The 13,203-nt window shown below is 36.6% G+C and overlaps 1 protein-coding gene across 1 annotated transcript in view; it reads right to left on the bottom strand.

Moving 5' to 3' along the window:
- The window catches only part of MYBBP1A (MYB binding protein 1a), a 203,715-nt gene that overhangs the window by 178,446 nt on the left and 12,066 nt on the right, over positions 1–13,203 (bottom strand). The window contains exons 3-4 of the mRNA XM_053707495.1: positions 12,728–12,811; positions 12,113–12,187 (exon numbers count right to left, since the gene is read on the bottom strand). Coding sequence (XP_053563470.1) covers positions 12,113–12,187; positions 12,728–12,811 — 159 coding nt within the window. The remainder of the gene's footprint in view (positions 1–12,112; positions 12,188–12,727; positions 12,812–13,203) is intronic.

Here is a 13,203-nt window from a genome sequence, read left to right as displayed (position 1 = left end):
AATCGCAATACCCACGTATATAAAGGGGCTGTTTACAGTCTTACCACGCCGGAGTGCAGAAGTTGACTCTGGAGGGCAGTACACACCACTCTTGCTTAAAACTCAGACACACTCAGAAAAATATAGAAAATGTCGCCCAGGAAAAATACGCAGAAAGGGAAACTAAGCAAAGGAGTGGGACCAGTGACCCCTTCTGTGGACAATTATTTTAAAGCAACTTCCCTACCGCCGCCTAAAGAAACCACGCAACTATCTCTTAGATCACAACCATCCTCTGGATCCTCGGATGGAGAAAACGCTATGGTTTCAGTACCAAAATCAGTAATATCTTCCATTCCATCAAAAAAAGACTTCTCAACACATATCACACAGGTGAAACAGTGCATCAAAGACGAAATATCAGACCTCAAGAAAGATCTTGTAGAGATCGGGAATAGGGTGGACACTCGGGAAGAAAATGCACAGGAACACTCTACAGATTTGACCAGATTGAATGACCAGATGGAACACCAGGACAAGACTATTCAACAACTGGAAGACAAATTAGAGAACAGATCCAGAAGGCATAATATCAAGATACGAGGTATCCCAGAAGAAATAGAAGCCACTGATTTACAGGACTATCTGCAATATTTATTCTCACGCCTCAGAAACACAACTGAACCCCCTATTGTGGTCTAGATAGAGCTCATAGAGCATTGAGGCCTAAGCCTCCAGAAGCAGCACCCCCCAGGAATGTGATCACAAGGATCAATAACTACCAGATAAAGGAACAACTTATGATAGCAGCGAGAGAAAAGCATCCAATACAAAAAGACGGCATAACTCTACAGTTCTTCGCAGACCTGTCTACCAGAACACTGTTCAGGAGAAAAGAGCTCTCACCGCTCACGAGACACCTACAAGCCAGGAGTATAAACTACAGATGGGGACATCCATTCCAGCTGGTGGCTATCTGGAAGAATAGGAGAGCAATATGTTCTTCTCCTTCAGAGATTGAGGAATTCTGCAGGAAGCTAGAAATACCACCCCCAACTATGGAGCCAGACCAAAGGCAGGATCCCAACACATCCTCCAACCCTTGTGCAACACCTCTCCCTCAGCGTAAAGAATGGCAGAACGCCAAAACTAAGAAAATGAAACCTCAAACTTCCTTGGACTCTAGGGCCCAAACGGGCTGATAATGAACACCACAGGGTATCCTTTTTCAGGGGTAAGGTTAATATGTTAGTCAATTAAGATGCTATGGTAAAACATTTGTTACCTATACATTAAGTCAAATGATGTGAAAAAGTCTGATATGTACTTTGTGGGCTGAATGAATTCCAACTGGAATTTGTTAGCCATTTCCCTCTAATTTTTTCAGGTTGAAAGTGTTACTTGTTTACATTGTTAGAATTTGTTTTGTTATTGTACTGCAGAGAAAATATACCAAGCAATTGGGGTACGTTACCAACATGATCACAACAGGATTTCTAAACGAAATGAGATGACAAACACATTCAGTTGGTATTGCAAAATGTGAAGGGGTTTAATGTGCCGCACAAGAGGTCACTAACTTTAAGAGATATCATCCAGAAAGGGGGAGAAATAGTCGGTTTACAGGAGACTCATTTTAAGAGAGGATCTATTCCTAAACATATGCATAGTAGTTTTTCCCATCACTTCCATAGTGCACATAATAAAAAAAAAGGATCAATGGTGTAAGCATTCTTATACATAGAACAATACCGTTCAAGTTAATTGACCAGAAAAAAGATGCAGAGGGAAGTTTCTTAGCGGTCAGTGGTATTATATATAACAAACCAGTAACGTTGGTATATGTTTATGCACCCAACCAAAGACAGGCAGCATTTTTTAAAACTTTAATCCCCAAGATTCAAAATATTCAAAGGGGCCAATTGATAGTCTTAGGTGATTTCAATTTACCCATAAATCCCAAACTCGATAGCTCAAATCCAAATAAATATACATGTGGCAAAAAGCTCATTCAAATCCTTATGGCACCTTCTTAAAACATTTGGTTTACATGACCCATGGAGAATTACGACAAGAGAAGAGACTTTACCTTCTTCTCCAACCCGAATAAAACGTATTCCAGAATTGATTTCCTATTCTTAGACCACCTAACACTAGCCCATGCAACAGATTCAGGTATTTCACATACGGCTTGGTTGGACCATTCCATGGTCAGATGTACTCTTAGATGGCCCACAGCTCCACTGAAGGAATTTATGTGGAGACTGGATGATTCTCTTTTGTTGGACCCTTCCATACACAAGACTCTAGAATCTGAACTACAGGAATTCTTCTTCCACAACACCCAGGGGGATACAACCCAGACCATAGTCTGGGAATCACATAAAAGTTATATAAGGGGAGTACTGATCAAACTTAGAGCTATAAAAAATAAACGACAAAGAGAGGAGTACCATCATATAGCCATGGAAATAGCACATCTAGATTATTTGCATAAACTCCACCCACAGGACGAACACTTTCAGCACCAATTAAAATTTTATAGAACCAAGATGACATCACATTTACACATAAAAGCTCAAACAATAGCATATAAACAAACAGAAATTCTACTGCAATGCCAACAAACCGGGGTGCTTGCTAACCAGATCCCTCAAAACCAAACAAGCCAAAACCTATATTCATACAATTACTAAACCTAACGGTATAAAAGCTGAAGATACTAGGCAAATAGCTGACACATTAAATTATTACCATGCACTATATAATTTATTTCCTAACAGGTCTCAGGAAGAGCATAGAACTAGATGCTTAAAGGATTACTTTCCGTTATAATTTTTAAGCCAAACAACTAACATATTAAAGTTAATAAACATTAATTAAAACCTACTGACCTATATTTTCTCCAAAACGAAGTTTCATAACGTTCTAAAAGTTATATCTTTTATTTGCCAATGATGTCACGGTATCCTGCCCACTATTTTCAGCACTGCATGTTCAAAATACTTAAACCAATGAAATTGTGTTTAAAGCGCCATTTTGAAACCTAGGCATTGTAAACTGATTGGTACAGAGTAAAGGAGTGGGTTTGGAAAACAATTAAATTTGCAGTCAAGATTTCTGATATACGGTAGAGATATGTTAATGAAATGCTATTGATAAAAAGCGTATTTGGGGTAGTTAGTTAGTAACAGGCATAGAAAATATTTACTTACAGTGGCCCTTTAACTTATTTGGATAAGGTTCAAGTCCCACTTATCTCTGAGAAAGATAGCGAGATATTACAGGCTCCGATAAGCAGCAAAGAGGTTAACGAGGCGATTAAATCGTTGAAGTCTGACAAAGCTCCAGGTCCAGATGGATTTTCTGGGTCTTACTATAAATTATACAGCCATCTTTTAACGCCACACTTATTACAAACTTTCCAACAGACTGACAATGGAAGCTTAGTTCCTGACACAATGTTACAGGCTTATATAACTGTTCTTCCCAAACCGGGTAAAAAAACATGATAAGCCAGCTGATTTTTGCCCAATATACCTATTGAACATAGACTTGAAAATATTTGCTAAGGTTTTGGCAGCAAGGCTCAATAGATTGTTGCCGACACTGATCTCCTCAGACCAAGTGGGCGTTGTGCCGCGGAGAGAGGCCAAGGATAATACAGTTAAAATATTAAACATTCTAGAACATTTAAATAAAGATAAAATGGGGGTACCCAACCTATCATTATATAAAAAAGCAGTCTCACTGCAAAGAATTATAGAATGGTGTAGGAATGATCCTGACAATCCAAAACATTGGATACAAATATAACAAGACCTGTTGGGAACTGCGCAACTAGGTAGCGCATGCTGGACACCCAAATTTCAATCCAAAACTCAAAACAATAATACATCCACAATAATAGATACATTAACAGACTGGAAATACATATCAGAAACATTGGGGGTATATCTAGTGCCTATTCTCCCTTAACTCCGATTTTGGCAAACCCGGAGTTTGCTGAAGGATTGAGACACCCTTTGGGATCTGATCGCATAGGGGTTGCATCCCTATATCACTAATTACTATATGAGGTAAACTAAAACCTAGAACTGAGTTGGATGTGGAAAAAAAATTTTTTTGAGCAATGGTTGCATTACCACCAAGTCAATCACTTCATAAACATGCACAGACATAGGTCAAATCTATTAAGGTCACTAACACCCTTTGAACAAATTTGCAACTCCAAATTCCCACAAACAAGGATTATATCCATTACATACAAACTCTTACTTACAGCTACATCTCCCAGACCACATAACTTTGTGAGAGGATGGGAGAGGGAATTGTTGGGGGATCAAGACCCAAGAGACTGGGAGGGAATCTTCCGTAACATAGCACACTCTGCTCACACGACAAACGCTCTAGAGACTAATTATAAAGTGTTACACCGATGGTACCTGACCCCAAATAGAATGAAATATTTATTCCCATCAGCCAGCGATAAGTGCTGGAGATGTACACAGGAATTGGGCACTATGGGCCACATTTGGTGGTCATGTCATGCAGCAACCACCTGTTGGAAGCAGATAACAGGGGAAATAAAAAATGTACTAGCAAGTAATATCTCCTTAACTCCACAAGTTTGCCTTTTTAACATGCTAAACAAAGTTAAATGTACTATTAAGAGAAGCCTTGGACATATTATGCTGAATACAGCTAAACAAATTATAGCCTTGCACTCGAAGTCAGCTAACATACCCACAATGGATATGTGGAGGGAGAGGGTTCAGGGAGCCTTACTATTAGAAAGATATTTTTACTTCAAGATGAACCGTTTAACCTTGTATAATGATATGGTATTCTATTGGGACTCTTATTTAGGGACCAAGACCAACCAAACCTAGGTCATTAAAAAGGTGATATCTTAAGCAGAGATGCTAGAGAAAGAGGGTATATAAATTTCCCCCAGAAAGGTAATTTTTGGTATTTAGTCCAAGGTACATGTGCCTTAATTCGGTTGGTATCCTTAACCCTATACACCAAACACCAGTATTCCTCATTTAACTGCCCTACTAAATGCCAAACGCTAAAGTCAACATTCTCTGCAGTGTATTGTTTACTGTTTATGGTTAATATTGTTATTTTTCTTGTTATCACTGTAGTTGGATTCAGATATGTTAAATTAATAGCTTAGATCCTACGCACAAAGGAGAAGGGCAGATATATACATCGCTTTGTACTTGAGTGATCACAAAAATGTAACACCTATAATCAGAGGTATTGCCATGGACTTGAATACGCGATGCACAAGAAATGTTAAGATTTTATGTATGTATTTGGATTCTGACCAATGTAAATTTGAAAAATTTCCAATAAAAAAAAATAAAGATAAAAAAATAACTAACTACATCAATGTTTTTTTATTTCCTCATGTCTAATTTCACATTAAGAGGATTATCACCCCTAATATTAATTACACTCTATTGACTCAACACAGTCATCTCAAAACTGTCACAATCACTATCCTCAGATTTACAGAGGATAGTATTTATCACAATTTCTCATGCACATATCAATTTTGGTTAGGTAACCAGTCTTACAGCTTCACACATAATTTATACTTGGGCACTATTGATTAACATTTATATTTTACATCACTTCTGGTTCCTACACCCTATTTTTCCAATCTTTTTAGGGAGATTCATTACCTCCATAATGATAGTTGAACTATTATCAGATATATTTACAACATAAATTAGGACTATCAATTATATCGATAGAAATATGGATATAGTGGATTAGTAAGATGAATCTGATATCATACTATTATACATGGTACCTAAGTAATTCCAACATACATATATTCATTATTTACTATTCATTCTTAAACATTTGTTAGAAACATTCATGCCATATTCATTATCCACCTTCAATTTCTATGTTAATATTCGCCGGTCATATGTATTCCCTAATGATAGAAATTATCTATGTTGCTATTTTTTCTAAGATATGTTACGTTATCCAAGATACATTTGAAGTCTGTTTATTGGAAAGATATCCCATACTTTATATTCCCCACTTGTAATTATCAATGGTGCTTTTTATGAATGTAATCGCTGTCTTTTCTTTCATGCAAATCCAGCAAAGACAAAAGAAGTGATTCTCTTAGCACTTACACTGTTTAATTCTTAATCTTAAATTGTATTCTAATATCCCTATATACAAATTGGTGGGAGGTATTACTCGCATCACTGACTAATCAATACCTTTAATCCTGTAGGAATTCTGTTCTAGTCATGATATGGGCAGAGTTCTAAGGGGATAAATACCCGCCAATACGGCACCGCCGTAACCCTTTGAAAAAGCTGAGTTAATCGGTGAAACATGTCAGGGAGGTTGTGGAGTTAATGGGCTCTCACTCCATGTTTTAAATTTGAGCAGGAATCTAGCCTTAAATAATTTACTTGTTTGCCTATGTACTCGAATCTGAGGCACTTATTTTCTAATTAAAGGGACAGTAAACCTTAAAAATAATGTTATATAATTCTGCACATAGTGCAGAATTATATAACATTATATTAGCCAAATATTAAACGTAATTTCCCCTATTAATTTTTAAAAGAAAGCGCTGTTTCACAGACCCGCTCTCTGCTGAGCGGGTCTGTTATATTTCCTCAGCGCATCGGGCCAGCTGTATAGTCACAGCCTGGCCCGACCGCGCCATAAGACTAAGTGCAGCTCGCTCCTGTGACAGGAGCGAGCTGCACTTAGTCTTATGGCGCGGTAGGGCCAGGCTGTGACTATACAGCTGGCCCGATGCGCTGAGGAAATATAACAGACCCGCTCAGCAGAGAGCGGGTCTGTGAAACAGCGCTTTCTTTTAAAAATTAATAGTGGAAATTACGTTTAAATAATATTTGGCTAATATAATGTTATATAATTCTGCACTATGTGCAGAATTATATAACATTATTTTTAAGGTTTACTGTCCCTTTAAGGCAGTTCTGTGTATCTTTTACTGTTCTTATTTTACAAATAAAACATCAGTTTCTCAGCAGACCTCATAACTTACTGCAGCTTCAGAGAGTCGGGCATGTCAGTGACTTCCTGGCTGTAGGCAGTTAGTTAGGGAGTGAGGGGAAAACAATAGCCGAGTGTAGTATGTAGGTATACATATTCAGTTAAACACCCTGTATGGTTTTTCCTAGTTTTAGGAGAGTTAGCAGCAAAATAGGTAATGCATGTCAATTGCAAATTTTAGCTACACCTAATGCTTTATTTAAATAGTCTATAATAATTTTTGTGTATAATGTCCCTTTAACCCCTTAATGACAACTGACGTACCAGGTACGTCATGCATTAACAAGCAGTTAATGATAATAGACGTACCTGGTACGTCAGTTGTCTAAGAGTGCTGGAAGCGATTGCGATCGCTTCCAGCAGCTCTGAGGGTATTGCAGTGATGCCCCGATATGGAGGCATCCTGCAATACCCCTTTACAAGCCTCCGATGCAGAGAGAGCCACTCTGTGGCCCTCTCTGCACCGGAGCGTCGTTAGTGGGTGGGAGCAAGGCAGCCTGCCAAGGGCCTGTGATGTGGAGGGGGGCGGAATCGGAGGCCGGATCGGAGGCGGCAGTGTCCGGGGGCGCGCACGGACGCGCGCGTGCACGGGGGGCGACGGGCTGGCACGTACACAGGGCGGGAGCGGGTGGGAACTGCTACACTACAGAAAAATGTATTACAAAATTGAGAGAAAAGGGGGGGATTTTAATGTCATAAACAATCGAAGGGTTCTGGGAGTGGGGGGAAGCTACACTACAGAAAATGGCAAAAAAGGCCAAAAAATAATGAAAGCACATTTTTTTTAATAAACTGGGTACTGGCAGACAGCTGCCAGTACCCAAGATGGCGCCCATTAAGCTAGAGGGGAAGGGTTAGAGAACTGTTTGATGGGGGATCTGTGAGGTTGGGGGCTAAGGGGGGATTCTATACAGCAGCATATGTAAATATGCTATGGAAAAAAAAAAGAAAAAAAGCAAATATACCTTTTATTTTAGTACTGGCAGACTTTCTGCCAGTACTTAAGATGGCGGGAACAATTGTGGGGTGGGGGAGGGAAGAGAGCTGTTTGGGAGGGATCAGGTGGGAGGCTGATCTCTACACTAAAGCTAAAATTAACCCTGCAAGCTCCCTACAAGCTACCTAATTAACCCCTTTACTGCTAGCCATAATACACGTGTGATGCGCAGCGGAATTTAGTGGCCTTCTAATTACCAAAAAGCAAAGCCAATGCCATATATGTCTGCTATTTCTGAACAAAGGGGATCCCAGAGAAGCATTTACAACCATTTGTGCCATAATTGCACAAGCTGTTTGTAAATAATTTCAGTAAGAAACCAAAAATTGTGAAACATGTAAAGTTTTTTTTTATTTGAACGTATTTGGCGGTGAAATGGTGGCATGAAATATACCAAAATGTGCCTAGATCAATACTTTGGGTTGTTTACTACACTAAAGCTAAAATTACCCCAAAAAGCTCCCTACATGCTCCCTAATTAACCCCTTCACTGCTGGGCATAATACACGTATGTGCGCAGTGGCATTTAGCGCCTTCTAATTACCAAAAAGCAACGCCAAAGCCATATATGTCTGCTATTTCTGAACAAAGGGGATGCCGGAGAAGCATTTACAACCATTTATGCTATTATTGCACAAGCTGTTTTTTTAAACAATTTCAGTGAGAAACCGAAAGTTTGTGAAAAAATTTGTGAAAAAGTGAACGATTTTTTGTATTTGATCGCATTTGGCGGTGAAATGGTGGCATGAAATATACCAAAATGGGCCTAGATCAATACTTTGGGATGTCTTCTAAAAAAGAATATATACATGTCAAGGGATATTCATAGATTCCTGAAAGATATCAGTGTCCCAATGTAACTAGCGCTAATTTTGAAAAAAAGTGGTTTGGAAATAGCAAAGTGTTACTTGTATTTATGGCCCTATAACTTGGAAAAAAAAACAAAGAACATGTAAACATTGGGTATTTCTAAACTCAGGACAAAATTTAGAAACTATTTAGCATGGGTGTTTTTTGGTGGTTGCAGATGTGTAACAGATTTTGGGGCTAAAAGTTAGAAAAAGTGTTTTTTTCTCCATTTTTTACTTATATTTTATATTTTTTTTATAGTAAATTAGAAAATATGATGAAAATAATGCTATCTTTAGAAAGTCCATTTAATGGCGAGAAAAACGGTATATAATATGTGTGGGTACAGTAAATGAGTAAGAGGAAAATTACAGCTAAACACAAACACCGCAAAAATGTAAAAATAGCCTTTGTCACAAACGGACAGAAAATGGAAAAGTGCTGATGTCATTAAGGGGTTAAATGATCTTAACAGATACTTAGACTTATGGCGATTCTACTATTTTTATAATGGATGCCAGTGGATATGTAGCTAATTTAAATTTGATACCGCTAGACCAACCTTTACTAGCGAACGCAATGTGGAGTTATATTAAATTTATAGCAATACTAAAGCAATAGGAGTCTTTATCTGAGACACTATTAAACTACAACAAACTAACAATAGAACGCTATAGTCATTATCTGAGATACTATCAAACTGCAACATACTAACGGCAGAACGCTACAGTCATCTGCATTACTTATTGTGGTTCACATATACACAAATATAACATGTTCCTTTTTCAACTAAATGATAAGATAGAAGATGAACTTTTACCTTAAGTATATGTAGATAATTTAAACATTGTTTGGAGAATTCTAGTACAAGTATCTATTAATAATTTGTAGTTCATTTCTCTACGTTTAACTTATATCACAATAGGTTGCATTTTAGTACCTATATTTGACCAATGCCATATTCTTTATCTAACAAGCTTTAGCCGAGCAACAATAAAAGACTTTGTTAATGTGAAAACAGAGATATTTCAGACAATACAATTTTCAAATACCAAGTGTTATATACAAAGGCATAAGCATTAGACCTAAAAACTAGAACTATTTCCATGCAAACCGTAATATAGGATTTATTATACCTCATTACAAGATATGACTCTTATTACAAGTGTTAGGTTATATTGTAGAGTTTTAGCTGAATATATCCACTACACTGAATAACTTTGATCATATATTATTAACTCTACTTTGTGACTGTTGTTGAATATATCTATAATAGAAGTCAGCAAGACAGACAATTCAACATCCCAGTGGCATCAATGTATTAGCTTAATTAAAATCCTAGTAATTTGATACATTATTTTCCACCTTATGCTACCACTAGTCTTGCACTACTGGTTTTTAACTGAACACGTGTGAGGCAATGACAATCAGTTTATATATGCAGCCACCAATCAACAGCTAGAACCTAGGTTCTCTGCTGCACATGAACTTGCCTAGATAAACATTTCAGCAAAGGATAACAAGAGAAAGAAGCAAATTAAATAACAGAAGTAAATTGGAAAGTTGTTTGAAATTGTATTCTCTATCTGAATCATGGGTTTCATGTCCCTTTAAGCCTAGAATACATTCCTGTGTTTCTAATGTATGTGTGTCCATTATTTTAATAAACGACCTAATAAAAGTTATTTTTTAATATTAAGATATTTTCCTTCTTGCAACTCTACCCACTGCTACTCTCTGGATCTAGTTTAATTTTGAGGGAATTTGAGTGCTTTCCAAGTGTACACCTTTCTGCAGTCCAGCACTGCTTTCTAGTACATTTTATAAATTGTCTAAACACTGCTGCCATCTAGTGCTCAAAAGTGCATACAATTGCACGTTTCTAAACCTACCTAGATATGCTCTTCAACAAAATAATACCAACAGAACATAGTAAATATTATAGAAATACATTGGATTATTTTTTTTAATTGTAAGCTATATCTTAATCATGAAAGACAAAATTGGGTCTCATGACCATTAAAGTGATTGTAAAGTTTAATGAATCTAAAAATAATCTTAAAAACAGGGGCACTTTTATTAAAGGGACATGATACCCAAATGTTTAAACACTTGAAAGTGATGCAGCATAGCTGTAAAAAGCCGACTAGAAAATATATCACCTGAACATCTCTATGTAAAAAAAACAAAAAAAAAAGAAAGAAAAGAAAGATATTTTACCTCAAAATGTCTTAAGTATTCACACCCCATTGTAAAGGATTTTAAGCAGCAAATCAGTATGTCTGTCCCGGGACAGGCAAGGGAGTGAGCCTCGTGCACACTCATTTTATTTCACTATTCAGTTTAAGGAAGTTTACTATGAAATCTCATTAGAGTTAAGTGAAATCTCATGAGATCACAGTAAAAGAGGTCATGACCTCAGCACTGTTGATGCCAATTGGCTGCAGTTCATTTCTTCATATTTTGTTTTTTACCTGCAGCTGGACAGAAGCTGAAGTAAAACTTTTTACACAGAACTTACTCTGGTGAGTCGAAGAGATTGTGAGGTAAAATATCTTCCTTTTTTACATAGAGATGCTCAGGTGATATTTTCCCGTCAGCTTTTTACAGTTATACTGCATCAGTTTCAAGTGATTTAGCATATGAGTATTATGTCCCTTTAATTAAACTTTACAAAGATGCTTATTTTTTAAAATACTTACCTTTGTGTTATGGTAAACATAACGCTAATCCTCAGCCCGCAGATCCTGCTTTCATTAGCATATCTATGAAGATCCGGCTTCCTCCAATCGTTTTTATGAACTGTTTTAGATACCGGGCACTTATTCATTAAACTTTACAATCACTTTAATCCCTAATGGCCTTATCAAAAGCACTAGAATTTTCCTCTATAAATGGTATACTACAAATCATTCCGCAAGAGTATAAAAAAGGTGCAAGTTAAATTGTATTACTAGTTTACGCAATAAAAATTATAAAACAAACATTTACAAAATATTCTTCAAAGCAGCACAAAAGTATAACCAATGCAAACAAAAAACAGTGAAACAACTATTGTTAGACACTTTATAATAGCGCCGTACATATGCAATAAAAATATACATTATTATTTACATTAAAAATAATTATATTAGTCTAACAAACACGGTTAATGAGACAATTATGATTATTTGCTTGACAGGTGGTATTGTGTGTGTGTGAAACAAATAGTATTCCTACCTTAGCAAGACGACCAGACTGAAACAAGGAAAGCACACCAAAGAAATTCCCAAAGACGGCATTTCTTATCATTTTCTGAAATAAAAAATATGAATTTGATCAAACATCCGTGTAACTGTCACACAATTTGCCTTTAATGTTTAGATTAACATTACAAATAATGAATTAAACCAGAATAGGTCTACGTAAATTAGAGAAAATATTAGAATTATTTTAGTTCAAAGACATACGCTTAAAATAATATATATGTACATAACAGCTATGTGGAAAAAGTGTTTACGTGTAAAAAATAATAAAACTTGCTAACTTTTATTAATACATAAGAAAAATATTATTTTATTGTCCCCTGGAATCATTAGCCGGCAACCACCATGATATATTCAATTTGGCACCAAGCGGTACTCACATTTCACCATTACACTGCATACAATATTCACAGATCTGTGCCACTTATAATTGAAATAGCGCAAAAAAACTAAGCCAAAAATTACCTGAGCTGTATAGGATGTTTACGTAAAGCAAACTCTAATGGACTGGAGGAAAAAACATTGTCATAGGTAACAACTATCAGTGGGCTTTCTTGTAATTTATAGAAATGAGCATTCAAAGGTTCACCTTTTTCACTTTCTGAAGATTATGCTTTTCGTAGATATGCTCCAAAACAGTTGATAGTGATATGTCTTCAAAACATTGTAGAACCTATAAAACAAATCATAAAGAAAACGGTTTAAAGGGACAGTCTAGTCCAAAAAAAACTTTCATGATTCAGATAGAGAATGTAATTTTAAACAATTTTCCAATTTACTTTTATCACCAATTTTGCTTTGTTCTCTTGGTATTCTTAGTTGAAAACTAAACCTAGGAGGTTCATATGATAATTTCTAAGCCCTTGAAGGCCACCTCTTCTCTCAGGGCATTTTGACAGTTTTTCACAACTAGAGGGTGTTAGTTCATGTGTGTCACATAGATAAAACTGTGCTCACGCACGTGGAGTTCAGGTGAGCCAGCTCTGATTGGCTAAAATGGATGTCTGTCAAAAGAACTGAAATAAGGGGGCAGTTTGCATAGGCTTAGATACAAGATAATCACAA

Source organism: Bombina bombina, chromosome 3 (genome assembly GCF_027579735.1).
Source record: "Bombina bombina isolate aBomBom1 chromosome 3, aBomBom1.pri, whole genome shotgun sequence".
Lineage (NCBI taxonomy): Eukaryota > Metazoa > Chordata > Amphibia > Anura > Bombinatoridae > Bombina > Bombina bombina.
Note: the sequence above shows the minus strand (reverse complement) of the source record. Positions and strands in the feature narration are given on the sequence as shown.